At 39.8% G+C, this 15,185-nt stretch overlaps 1 protein-coding gene across 1 annotated transcript; it reads right to left on the reverse strand.

The window, feature by feature from the left end:
* Positions 1-11,711: 11,711 nt before the first annotated feature.
* LOC111028347 lies at positions 11,712-13,319 on the reverse strand. The gene has a single exon (XM_022306965.1). The coding sequence runs from the start codon at positions 13,317-13,319 to the stop codon at positions 11,712-11,714; it is 1,608 nt and encodes a 535-aa protein (XP_022162657.1).
* Positions 13,320-15,185: the final 1,866 nt, after the last annotated feature.

A 15,185-nucleotide genomic window follows, 5' to 3' on the forward strand; every position in this document is an offset into this window, starting at 1 on the left:
TAAGTGTTTAAAAACGTATTTTTCCAGTTCAAGAACCAAATTAATTAATGTCTGTCATCTTTTTGAAAATCACATTGAGGATATTAGTATCAATAAAGATTTTGGAGAAGTTTTTAAAACCGATCTATCATTCAAGTCAGATGTCGATCATATCTGTACGAAGTCCTTAAGAACTCTTGGCTTTTTNCAAACGAATGACGGTGATAAGTTCCAATTTCTGTTATGGGGTGGGCTGGTGTGACGTCACCCCAGCCCACCCCCTTTATTTTTTTTATAACTTAAAAACCAAGGTAATACAAATGGGGAGAATGGTCATACAAATGCATACAAATGGCGTACTAAAGGTTGCGTATGAAAAACCATCAATATTACATATGCGGTGGGCTGGTGAGACGTACGTGCATTTGATAGGGTCTGGCACACCAGTTCACTGTTTAAATTAAAAAAGTTTCTCCCAGCTAAACTTTATCTGTTGACCAAATCGTGCCTAAAAACCGATCATTCTTCGTCCGCCAAGGAGACTATCTCTCGTCTCAATTTCAAATACATGCAGGAGTATCTCAAAGAAGCGACTTATCACCCGACCTATACAACGTCTATACAGCTGACATTCCTAACTCCAATACATTGCAAGCTACTTACGCTGACGGCACGGCAATTCTCTCACCACATCTTGACCTCGCAACAGCATACCGAAACCTTAAACCCATATTAACAATATTTCAAAATAGTCCTCCAAGTGGAGAATCAAAATCAACTCAGATAAGTCTTTCCACGACCGCCTCTACCCGCAATCTGCTTCCAGAACAATCAAATTCCAACCACAACTCAAACCAAATATTTAGGTGTAATATTAGACAAACGTTTAACTTGGGGTCCACACCTAAAAGCTAAAATCAATTTTCTTAACAGTATACTTCACCTATTACGCCCAATTATCAAGTCCAAGCTCTCAATTTGTAATAAACTACTAACATATAAGTCAATGTTAAAACCTATATGGGCCTCCCGGATCCAAATATGGTAATGTGCCAAGCCCTCCCAAATAAAAACCATCCAGGCTTTCGAATCAATCTCTATACGCCAAATAACATCCACGCTATGGTATGTCTCTAATCTCTCACTACACAACGACCTAAAAATCGAAACAGTCTACTACAGCTAAGAATTATTACAAAACATTTCACACTAAATCTATTAATCACACAATTCCAATGGTATCTTAGCTAGTGAATCTCTCTCACATAACTCCCCTCATCGACTCAAAAGAAACTGGTGTCGTGACCTTTTGAATCACGACTAATACTAATTTAAAAAAAAATAACCCCCTTCAGGTCTGAGGGTATCCACACTGGCGGACCTCCCTCCTCACGAACTGTCATGTTGTTTTTGTTTTTTAAACTATTTTAAGTCACCAAATTTACTTATTGTAAAAAAAAAAAGTATAAAGTTAATAGGTAGTTATTCTAAATTGTTTTAACTCAGTTAAGTTATTTGAAAACTTAAAACCAACTTATCAACTTAAGAATAGTTATTTATTATTATTTTTTTTTTTAATAAATAATCAGCTATATCGTTTAAAATAATAAAATGTAAATGTTTATGCAATATAATATATTATCAATAATAATTTTACTATATTCATTAATTTTTATTTAATTATTTAGAAATGAACGAAATTGGATTGGATTAAAAGTAACTCGTTATTTATTAAGTTTATATCAACAAGGGTCAGTTAAGTTAGAAAGTTATAACTAACTTAGCTTTTAACTTTTTAACTCGTTTTTGCCCAGGCTTGAATTCATTACACATATGATATATATAGTATTTATGTTTAGTTATAATTAGTATACAATTACGTGAAATATAAAATATAAAATTACATATTTTTAAATAACCAAGAATAATGAAAGTTATTTTGTTGCAATTTAAAAATATTGTTCTTTTATACCTACTAAAAACGTTTAGAGTATATTAATCTATTTTATACATTCAAATATACATTTTATGAGTATTCAAAGTTCCAATGTTGATGAAATTGTAAATTTATACAATTTTTCCTCTATCGATCGTAGTTATATTGTAGTAATTCAAAAAATAATGACTGATTATAATAGAAATATTGACCAAAAATGTATGAGATAATTTTTTAGACACAAAATAATTATGAAAAATATTGGCGCTTATTATACTATTTAGAGCGACTTTTCCTTTTTTAAATTATGTTTTTATCTAATAAACTAATCTACCGTTTGAAATCTTTAAGATAATCGAACTAATACGATCAAGGAGTATGATTTGGTCTTTTTACGGTAAGACCCTCATTATTTCATATAACACTAAAAATGATGAAAATGATAGTCTCATGGAACCCCCAGTACAAACGTATATCACTTATACATTATTACCTATAAAAATAGTTTGAATAAATTATTTTATGTTATTATCAAAAAATATTTACATAAAATGACCTACAATGTACCGAGGGTTTTTCCCCATTTGACAATTCTAAAATACATCAGCAAAATTAGGTATTTACAAATCACTGCCCATGTGCCTCAGACTGAGAATAAACGGTAGTTCATTGGAATAAATCTTAGATCATACACATGGATGGAGCTACTTTAATACTTTAATAATTTGCTGTGTATAACTTAAACTTGCAATAATTAGTTATTTTATAGTGGGTGAGGGGAGTTATTTTGTACACAACTCGGTACACAAGCAATACACACGTAGCTCCATCCATCGCATAATTTAATCTAAGAAATAAATGACACAGAATAACTGAATTATTTATATTTTATAAGCCACTTACTAATCAATGCATTTATAATTATTTTGATATTAATTGATTCTAAAAACAAAACAAACAGTTAATCATATTAAATTAAAATTTTGACTGTGATATGCAAAGGCACAAAAATAATATTTGATATTTCATCCACACAATAATAATAAGGTTCTTCAACAATCAATCAGATATCTCTCACAGACCACAGTTTAGATTCTGGGTTGGCTCTCATCGCTGGGACGAAAATCCAACCAGCAATCATTACTAAAATTAAAACAATATTAAATATTATGTTGTATAAACACATATTGATATATATTGACATATTGATGTACCTATTGATACATCTTTTTAGCTTTCAATAACTCATGTGAAATTAAAGCTAAAATTTTACAAGCTGTTAACTTTTAGTTAGGTATTGAAATATTGAATTATAAATACTTTTAGATTTCTTCATACGAAGAACATACAGAAATCCATAAAATCACGTCTGAACTAAATATATAATTGAAAAACGGCATAAAAAGAATATGCGCAAAACACAATGTTTCAAATTCCAATCGCATGGCCACACGCAAAATTACAACAACCATCCTTCACAGTGCATCAAATGTGGAGAAATTCACCATATTCATTAGTGTACCAGTCCTGACTAGTGGAAGCTCCTAAAAATAAAAACACTTCCACAGAAAATATCTTCAGTTTATGTTCATAATTTAGTTTGAATCTTAATGACTTAATAAACCCACTCATCACATCACTTTTCTATGTTTTAAATTCACTCATTGCCAAAAATACTATCTAACTTTATTCTTTTCTATTCTATTTATTCTTCATCATAAATCTTATCTGGTATTGGCCAGATTCGTTTCTACCTCATTAAAATAAATAATTATAAATGAACTACCTACTAAGTATATTATCAGTTATCTGTATATTAAATAGGGTTTTAAAAAGTTCCAACCCATACTTGCTTTTAATCAATATTTTTTTTTGTTTTATTGAACTTAAGCCCGGCACCTAAGGCCATTAGCTGTTGTAGGGGTTATGAACTGTGGTAGGGCTTAGTAAGATTGGTACTGTAAGTTGTTTTTTTTTACGATTGTTACGGTTGTTACGGTAGGTAGCAAGCAAGTGCATGTGTGGCAAGGTGTTTAACTACTATGAACCCGGGTGGACACCCATCCGGGAGCTAGTTGCGACTGGCAGCAACCAACGTACCACGCCGAGCCACAATCAATATTTTATAACTTTCTTAACTATTAATTTGGTACATTCAATTTTGTATTTCAATTCAATGTATATTAATTAATATTGTTCCATCTATATTTATTTCATAAATTGGTTCCTGAAATATTGAGCTATTATGATTTTACTTGAAGCTATAAGAAAAAAAAAACCAAACAAATGAACAATAATTGGGTCTAATTAACAGAACGTCTTGTTATTTTATGACATTGATGTTATTTGTTTTCCTCACCAAACCAATTTGTAGATATAACTATATACTATACACATTTTGTATTTTTGGTATTTATTAGGTATTTATTAAATCAAAATTCTGGGTAATAGATTTGCAGTCTACCGCAGACGAGTTGACACGAATAATTAGGACATTATTCGTGGAATTTATTGAAACAACTACATACGTGGTATATCCTCTTCAAAATATAAACCATCCAATCCTAAATGACCTGAAATAATAATTTAAACATTTATTTACTTATTATATTCAGGATTTAAAATATGTTATGAATGGCATTTTCAATTTACATATGAGTCTTTAACTAAAAACACATTAGACTTTATCAAATGCCTATAATACGTGTATAATAATGCAGTTCGTTAAAATTATTATTATTTTTGCGATAAATATCATGACAATTTTATGGGTAAAATCTTCTTGGTTCTAAAACTCAATGAGTACATATTGTATACTATCCTTGTTTTGTTATAAAATCTGTCTCGATCAAAATTAATATTATTGTACCACGGTCTATCATGAACAAACATTTCAAATTTAGATTAAAAACTTAAAACTGTTTTATTTTTAGTTATTCGGTGTAATGCAGTGTACATTTTTACTGTATATGCATTCCAGTACCTAATAGATATTTCATAAAAACGTAGGTGTTAAAGTGTTATATTATAACGATTAACGATGGAAGTAAAGTGTAGTAAACCCAAAAACAGTAGTATATTACTCATTGTTATTTCATAATGCTTATTAGAATATATTACTTATAAATTATACACGAGATATGGTTGATTAATTTGTGATAGATAAAGGTAGGTATAAATATGCAATGTGCGTAAAAGCTTAAATAAAGATCAGAGGTGAAAACAACAGATCGTTTTTACCTATTTTACATATAATTAGAGAAATGAAAATTGGGCCTAACGAGGGTATTAGGTTACAAGACACGTCGATAGGCATACTTGCTTATGCTGATGATATAGTATTGATGGAAGAGTCTCAGGATAGGTTGAAGAGTTTATTCAGTAGGTTGCATAATGCAGCGTCAAAAGTAGGACTATGTGTAAATGAAGGAAAAACGGAATATATGTTTTTGAGTAGAAGGGAACTACTGACCTTTCTGTCAGTTCATAAGAGTGGATAACTACGTATTTAAAAGGGTAGAACAGTTGAAATATCTAGGTTCTATTTTGACCGAAAAAAATAATGTAGCAAACGAGGTAGCAGCAAGAATTCAAGCTGGGAATAGACGCTATTATGGACTGACTAAGGTACTAACATGTCCAAGGCAATGGGAGACGCACCAAAGAGGTAGGGAGTGGAAAGATGGACGATTCCAATATACCACCCACGTGCCAACCCAGTAGAAAGGCGAAATCAAGAGTTGAAGAAAGGATTGCGAACCCTACTTGTTGATGAGCCTCATCGTCTATGGGATGTCTACCTGCCACACGTGTTGTTCTCCGTAAGAAACAGAGAGAACCGAAACACCGGACAGTCACCGGCCAAAATGATGTTTAGCCGGGAGATCAAGGCCCCCGGAGATTGGCAGCTCGAGTTGCCCGAAGGATCTCGCGAAAATGATCCGGAGTTGTCCGGAGCAGTGTGGAACCCTCCGGTATAAATCAAAGATTCTCCGGTGGAACCGGATGATGCTGCTGTGGTAAAGGGGGTTACCCGGTGGTTTCCGGATCCAAAGTCCTCAGTACCCATATACCCCCAGAATCCCCGGGAAGAAGCAAATCTGTTAGTAGGGGATTAGGTATGCTACAAAGCGCATCCGCAGTCAAGTGCGGAGAAGCGTTTTCACTCGGGGTTCGCCCCGAAATGGTTAAGTCCGGTTAAGTTGGGTAAACCACTAGGAACCGGAGTGTTCTTGACGGAGGGTAAACACCCTACTAAGTTACATCCCGGCCACCGCGTCATTTGGCCGGATCCGGGCCAGACCGACGGGTGGCCTTGTTCGAGAGGGGGTTCGACGCGGGCTAACACCCCGCAGCCAGAAGCCGCCAAGACTCGAGCAGGATCTCCGGGGAGGGTCCCACCCCGCTGAGCAGCGCGGGCGTAAAAGCGCCATGATGTGAGGGACAGACGGGGCCGGTTCCAGCCTCAGCCGCCAGCTCCACAGCCAGTGCAACAGCCCACGGTGCAGCCACAGCCTGCAAAGTCACCGGTGCAGCAGCCGACCCAGCCGTCAGCCTCGCCGCAACCGGAAACTCCTCCAGCAGGCACCCAGGAGCAACAGCTGACCGTGGAGGAGCGGTGGATCCAGGTCATGGAGGTGACACTCAGGGACCTGGACACCCTCGCAACGGAGTAGCCCGATTGTCGGGCGGGTCTCGTGGACTCGGGGGGGGAGTATGTCGAGGTCGTTATTGCAACGACCGCGGCGTCTCTATCGACGTCCGCGAGATCGCGACCAACAACCGTTCTGACCGCCGCCTGGGGCACGGCCGCCAGCCCGGCCAGCGACGGACAACGGAACCAGCTCTTGCCTGACCGTCGTCACCACCACGTCGCAGCAACATTGTTATTTGTTATAGTCAATTGATAAATAGATAAACTTTAATCGACGTGTCATTTTATACATATTATTATCCTCAAATCCGTCCCAACACCTGCAGGGTTAATTTTAATGTTCCCGGTGCTAATTGACGCTTCTTTTCTCCTTTCAGGGTCCGGTTCTACGCGACAAATTACTTATATAATGAACCCATTTTGCATATGATGACACTAGCTAATGGATCCAATAACATCTAAATATCTTTTTGTGTGTAATTATTTTGTATTATCATTATTATCTTAATATTATGTATGTAATAGTGTAATATAATCTTGTTAATTATAAATGTTAAATAAATATCAAGGGCCTATCCCGTTTACCATTATAATAAATAAATAATCTGATGTTTGCAATGTTAAATGTTTTGGTAAATGTTTGGCAAATCAAAATAGATTGTTTTGTTGGTGTGGAACACTTGTATGTATGAAAAGGATTCGTCACTAAAAACCCAGTTTGAAGAGTCTTCATTAATCGAATCCTTCAGTTAATCATGTATTTAAAGTTGTTGTATGTTTGAATGCTATTGATGAAGTTTTGGCTTGATTCGCTTTGTTTTACGTTTTATTGTATTATTTTCAGAGTTTTTGTTCCTATCAGAAAATATGAATTTTAAGTGTTGTCAGTTTTTGTTTTAAAGAAAATATGGGACTTATATCTGAGAAGTCTATAGTTTTTGGAAATCGTCACTCGTCTCTCATGTTCCTCGCCTTAGCTAACCACCAATCCACTCTCAGCCAAAACTTGTGCTCTTATGGGATGTTGTTGTGGTTTGTTGAATTACCAACGTCTAACTTAAGTATTTTCATATTTTTTTTCAGTTCAGCGGTCGTTATCAACAGTAATACCTCGTGCCGTCCGGTAATCACTTTAAATGCGTGTGTAGTAATTTTCTGTTTTACGCCGAGTGGTAATGTATAGTTTGATTTTTCATGAATACCCTAACTTAATTTTAATTATGTCTCCTAAACTGGATACCAGAATTAAACCTACCCAAAACTACATCTAGTTGTATTGATAGCAATAGTAAGGTTTTTTCTGTATCTAATAAAGATTTAATGGTTATGTTGGAGGCTTTTAAGGTTGAGTCTTTGACTTTTAATAAAGTAATTTCTGAATTCTAGATACAAAATATTAATATTTAAAAGCTGACTTGCTGCTTATCTCCAATCAAATGCTTGAATTGAAATCTGAGTTTACAAGATTACGAAGAAAGATGATTCTCTGAAAGATTAAATTACCAATTGACTAAGCTCCAGTTCAGCTGTACCGTCGCATTTGGTTGTTTCCCATGTTCGCTAGGAAAAATTTGATCGTGAAAACCTTGCTTGTGTATGAGCATATTGATCATAACAAGTTGGGTATTGTCAATATACGTTTGGAGCTTGGTAGAGCTGTTTGTCTTAACATTAAACTGTTGTGCCTCAGTTATCCCCGTTCTGAAGTCTCTCGTCCTATCAAACCTATTCTCAAGAGCAATCATCATTGTTTAATTTGTTGTTAGTGTTATAACTTTTATCGATGGTTTTCGGATGCCTTAAAATCAAACGCCATTGATTAAATAGCGAATCAAAGAGCACAAAAAAAAATGGTTGGTTTACTAGCAGACCAGAAAACAATAAAAAAAAAATGTTAATTGAAAGAAGTAGACACGACGCCTAAGAATAGAATGAAAACAAAAAGTTAGCCCAAGAATGTCAAAAAAAAACCATTTGTTCTAAGATGAGGCAATAGGACGACCGATAGCTCAAATGAAAACCAACATTAAGAGAATAAATGAACAAAAAAATTATAATAACTCACAATTGACAAATGAGAGGTGTATGAACGAGGAGGGAGCTGATAAGGGAAAGGTTGTCGTCACCCAAAAGCAAACTTTGTAAAACGGTATATCACACATAAACCATACTTGTACCCTTTATTTTTTTCGAATACGGTATCACTTCGACTAAATCTGCCTGCCATAGATCGTTTTTGCCATAAACATACACTCTACGAAGGGCCCACGATAAGTGCTCTAATCGTATTAGCAAGAAGCGCTCCATGTCTTTGTTTCTTAAACGATGTAATTGGATCCACGTTTTCAACTAAGAGTTGTACATCGTGTTTGACGAATTTCATTTTATATACATATCTCTGTAACGACGAGTGTTTAGTCGTCGATATCGCTCCTTCAAAATAGGCGGTTGGCGATACCGACTAGCGATATATTTAGGAAAAGGTTGCCCTCCCGGTGAACAAATCTTGCAAACAAACAAATTCAACTTGAGTGTAAAGCGCTGAGCACATAAATATAATAAATACAAATAATAATAATAATAAATAAATCGGGCGCCGCAATTAAGTCTTACAGCTAAGAAACAAAATTGGTCCATCCAACCATCTAAATTAATGACGGCAACTTACACATTGTGCCATCATTAATGGTAGAATGAATGATTAATGGTAACCCTAACCTATGCAATTTAAATAATAATTCATAAAATATATAAACAAAATAACAAGCACAGATAGGTAACTAGTACCAACAACCGCGCCGATTAAAAGTGGCAATACAAAAGTTTAACCTGACGGCCTCCATAGCCGTGACGTCAACTATCGCTCCGCTCGCGTCCTCTGGATCCATACACGGTGCAAAGGTGCAACGGTGACAGCGGTCTTGACGGACGGCAGGGTGTGAATTGTCAATACTCGAACGCTTGTAGTCAACGGTAGCCACAACAGCGAATCGCAATTATGATATTTCATGCGAACGGTAACGATGGTTGATAGCCGACGAACACACCGTCAACACAACTTGACCACGAGGTTTTCGGCGACCGTGCGACAAATCGTCACGACAACGTAGCTAACAAAAAGTGATTGACACGGTTCGTTGATTCTGACGGCCCGTGATCGGGAATAATTGTACACTTGATTGTATACTATATATTGATGTTCGTTTATTCATTCATAATAATATTATATACAGAAATATATGTAGGATGATTTATTTCCGAGCCGTGCGGTAGGCTTAAAGAAGCGAACCGCAACGGGCGGTATCGGGCCTGCAGAGGCGCGATCTGAAGAGTACAAATATAGTGTAGCGATTTATAATAAATAATTATTGGACTTCCCTTCCCACGGTCTTATGTAAGTCGTGTTCAGGGCTCAGGTTGGTGAATACCTAAGCAGGTGCACCCGAATGGAAGGGAGTCTAGACTATTGGTCCTAAAAAGGACCTTTTTAGTATCGGTCGACCGTGGGCGTAACACAATTTTATATATTGGTGGCTGTTCAAACCTGACTAGATCAAGCGATTGTGTCGATTGTGACGGTCACGTCGTTGGGCAGTGTTCGCCTCGCCTTTTGAGTAGTCTGCGCGTTTTGGCGTCGGTTAATTCGATAAGGACAGTGACGTCGGTCTGGTTGCGGCGCGGTGGCTGTTACTCTAGAACGTCCAACACTTGCTGTAGGTAGGCTCGGCTCCGCTGGCTGTATCGGCGTCGGTCAGTTCGATGAGGACAGTGACGTCGGTCTGGTTGCGGCGCGGGTCGGCTGCGTCGGCTTTTCCGAGGTTTGTCGTCGTTGGCCGGTCTGGCTGAGTCGGCTTCGTCAAGATTTGTGTTCGCTAACTGCTGCTATGGCTAATGGTCTTCGGATCTTCTATTCTTCCAAAGTGTTTGATTTGTTGACTGGTAGAAGGTGAATTGAAGACTGATATCGTTGTTCCTAAATCGTCCGGTATATAAGTAGATTCCCGTACCGACTAGTCAACTGTTTTGTTCCGCCGTGTATAGTTGTGTTTTCATGTGGTATGGGAAGTTCTGTAACTTGCGCAATTTTGGAGTTATCGACGTGGGGAGGGTATCGTTGGATTCGTCTTACTCTCCCCTATGTATCACTTTTGTTGTTTTTGATGTGTCGTTGTTTGGAGCTTTGTTATTGTTCCCTAATGTTGGTTGCAGGGTTTGTTTTTGTACTACTGTTCGCTGATTGGTGGTCCTGAGAAAGACCGTTTTATTTATGTGGTAACGGTTACTCCGTTACATGATTTTCGCTACGGTGTGAAGACCCAGTAGGATGGTCAGTAAGAATGGCACTTACAAAAACGGGTTGCGTGGAAGTACATGAATACAATTATGCACGCGGTCACAGAAACGGGCAACCGGCGTACAATATGGCGACGCGAAAAACGGTACGTCCCGTCGCGCTGATGTATGTAGGTAGAGCCAAAAGCGACGACAACGGCCGATGAACCCGACGCAGAGTACGCAATGTCCAAGAACGACAGGTGCGCCGCAACCGGCAGGCTGACTTACCGACAACTTATGCGCCGGTTGCATAAACCAATTTGTTCAAATTGTCCCAGCAGCATATATTTAGCTAAAACACTAGCTCCAGAACCAACTGTTTTTATTAGGTCTTGGTCCAATTCATAATACCCTTGAAACGGCAAAATATTATAAATCGTTCCACTTTCGCCACATAATAGAACAACTTTTACTCTCCATTTAATAGGTTTCCCCTTCATATATTGTTTTATAGATAGTTGCCCTTTGAAGGGAACCATCTGATCGTCGACACACAAGTTTCTCTCCATTGGTAGACTATTACATTTTTTTGGAGAGCAGTATACAACGGCCTGACTTTTATAAATTTGTCTTTGTTGCCATTAGGAATTTCATTGTTGTCGACGATATGTAAATTATTACCTAAGGAAAAAAACCTATCTCGGGTCATATTTTGAGCAACTAAATTGACTTCAAAATGTTTTTGCCAATACAAACGTACACGTGGATATTTTAAATTACCCATTATGATATGTATACCGATTAAACGTTTCTTTTCGTACATATCAGTAGGTTTAAATCTAGTAACACCTTTGTTTGGGCTGCCGGCTATTGGCTTGATAGATCAACCGGCGCGGCGATATGGAAATCCGGGTCCGCCAACGCCAAGTGCGAAAACTTATCCCGTACAGACGATTCCAACGAATGCCGCGGGAGATCACCGGTTATAGACGGTAGAACCCATGACTCGAACGCTAAAACTGGATCGGACGCGTAGCGCGGCACAACATGGCAATCGACTCGTCCTTGTACCGTGACTACCGGCACGCCGGCCAAACCCGAAATTGGTGCCGACCAAGTTGACCAACGGAGACCTAGCCGCTTCGCGCATGGCAGTGAGATCGCGTTTATTTGTGACGCCGAATCAATCAACGCGCGGGCTACTTGGAAACTTCCAGAACGATCACGGATGTGTACCAATGCCGTGCAAAGCACGACGGACGGCGACCCGAGCCCGGATAATAGCGATGTCGGGATGGGAGCTGATTCCGCATCCGATGACGGCGCAGCGTCCTTAGTTGTCGGATGTAATAAACTATGATGACGGCGTGAACAAACTGCACATTTGGCGGGAGCCTTACAAACGGGTGACCAGTGATCGGGGCTGAGACACGAGAAACAAATACGTTGAGCACGCGCCCATTTCGTGCGTTCATCCGCGGGTAGTGAACTAAATTTACGGCACACATCGAGCGCGTGTGAATTATTGCAGTATTGACACGACAATGTGCGCGGCGGCTGCGCCGGTACTGGCACAGCTGAGACTAATGATGTCGGCGATGGTCGATCCACTTTACGTGACCACTTCGACGGCGCAGACGGTCGGTCCTTAGGACGGGACGCGAGCACTGCCTGTTTACCGGCGACGACCTGTACGCGCTCGAGAATAGCAATACGGTTTTTAATGAATTTGAACAAGTCCTCCACCGTGGGAAAGTCACTTGTCGTCTCCGACTCGAACAATGTGCGACACGACGACGAAAGGCAACGTGACGCCAGTGAAAATAAAATGAAATCGCCTAAGTCTAGAACCTGTAATGCGGTAAGGACTGAAATACCTTCACCGAATACCGACATAAATTTATTCAGGTCCGACAAACTATCCACGGACGACACAGGGACTTGTAACAATTGGTCGACGAAAGATCCCGCGACTAAGCGCGGCTTGTCGTAACGCGATACTAATGCGGCCCAGGCTACGGCGAACGTGGCTCCCGAAACCAGTATACCACGAATTATGTCGGCAGCGCTTCCATGAATGCAGCTGCGCAAGTGGTAAAATCGCTCGATGTCGGGTATGTCCGGAAATTGAGACACTACAGCGAGGAACTGATCACGGAATGCAGGCCACTTATGAATATCGCCGTCGAATTGCGGTAACGGAATTTCGGGTAGTCGACGGAAAACGCGGGTTTGTGCCACGTGAGGGTCACCTCCGGCAGCGGGAGCCGTCGGCGACACAGGTTGAACATGGTAGCGTGACACAATAGACCTGATATAATCTACCCAACCGTTCACTTCAACGTTAAGGTCGGTCGTGTACTCGCTCAACATATTCAGACCGCAATAAGCGTCAAACACAGCACTGTCCTCAATCTCGAACCCAGCCAACAGATTATCCAACCTAGTGGATGCCGCGAGCAGCTGCGGCGCCATGGTCGCATCATCACTGGCCGATCAAGCCGTCACGTGGATAGCCTTAATGCGAGCGACGTACGACTCTCGTTTAGCCAAAGCACGGTCTCTCGCGCGCTTATCACGCTCCACCTCTTCGTCAGAAGCCATGACACGGCTGGTTACGAGCTCGGAAGGAAGCGAATAAAAGGTGCGCGCACGTAACCCACGGGCCTATCACTCGGTCTGACAGCGCTCAATTATAATAAATAACGGGGACAATGGTCCTACCCAGCTGTCACGAACCCAATCCAAACGTGAACACCACAATTAAATAATAAAAACCACGCTCTGCTACCAAATGTTTGGGCTGCCGGCTATTGGCTTGCATTTGGCCGAGCAGCTACTTAAATATAGGGAAAGTGGTGTTAAACTTTGGACGGGATAGGTGACCAAAAAATGTATAAAAATAGTACGTCGTATATAAATGACAAAAGAATATATTTATGATACAACAAATGTGTATAATATGTCGGTCGGGAAAACGTCTCTTCCCGAGCACAACTTAAAACAATAATAATAACAAAATATATAACAGATATAGATTACCGATCGGCACATACGCCGCGGCGGGGCGGGGTATCGGCGGCGGCGGCGGCTGCGGCTGCAACAGCTGATGCGGCTATGTGACACACGCAGGTGAACGGGGAGCGGCGGCTGTTGGCGGCGGCGACGTCGGCGGCTGCGGATGCAAGCGGTCGGATTACGTAACTGACTGGATTACGTAAGGTGCAAAGGACGTAATCCCGGCACTGAAAGCGTCGTCGAGCGCGGAACACGCGCAATAATAATATCGACGGTAGACAATATACGCGTTGCCGATCGCGACGCGAATTATGGCCCGTCGAAGATCAACGACAACTTGATTAAAGATTCGATACAAACTAATATTGAGCGCGAACGTCGGCGATAAACACGTGACGACGAATCGTGGGCGTGCAACGGACCAAGGCGACGGTAATCGATGCAACGTCGAACACGACAACGGCGTCGAAAACACGATAATCGCGCGAGCGCGAAATAACAATACGCACTAGGTATTTAAAAAATATGCACGGATAATTCGCACACATGCGGCTGTCGATAAACGGCACAAAACAACGGCCGGACGCGAAGCACGCACGGTCTGCTCGCGTAGAGCGTAGGGCAAAGACAAGTTCTAAGTCGCCGGCGGCGACTCGGCCGGCGTCCGGCGTCCGTGGGCCGCGCGTTGCGCTGTCTCGCGGACCGGTTCCTAAATGTCGCGACGAAAACGGCGGCAAGTTCGAACAACCTTTTTGAATCGAATGAAGATTAGTATGCCATGTTTTATAAAAAATCGTCATCAAAGTACTCAGAAAAATACTGTAAAGGTGATTTTAATTCTAATATAATATTATTTTGTTCTACGTTATCTAATTTGAGAGTAGGCTGTTTGAAAGATTTTTGCACCCACCTAACATTACGTTTACTTGTTATAGTTAATGGTGGTAGTACCCATTCTTCGTCCTGCACAATTAAACGATTTTCATTTTCAATATCAAAATTATCTAACAAATATTCAAATTCTGCAAATGGAAAATCAATGTCTTCGGTTTCACTTCTTGGACTTCCGATTTCCGATTTGTTTCCATTGCCTAATAATTCTAAAATTTCTTCGTCACGAAGCATATTATTTTTATAATAATATCAGTAATATTATTGGAACATATAAAATATATAAAATATAAAATACAGTTTGCGACGAAATAATAAAGTAAAAATGACGTGCTCATTATCACCGCCAGCTGTTATTATAACAAATGTGCGCGCAATAAAATGAACAGTATTATCCGCGAGGCACGAAGACCCAAGGTACACCATGGTGTA

Source organism: Myzus persicae, unplaced genomic scaffold (genome assembly GCF_001856785.1).
Source record: "Myzus persicae strain clone G006 unplaced genomic scaffold, MPER_G0061.0, whole genome shotgun sequence".
Lineage (NCBI taxonomy): Eukaryota > Metazoa > Arthropoda > Insecta > Hemiptera > Aphididae > Myzus > Myzus persicae.

Bases quoted from the DNA above. Each gene is read 5' to 3' on its own strand.
- LOC111028347 (XM_022306965.1), bottom strand. From the start codon at position 13,319: ATGGCGCCGCAGCTGCTCGCGGCATCCACTAGGTTGGATAATCTGTTG.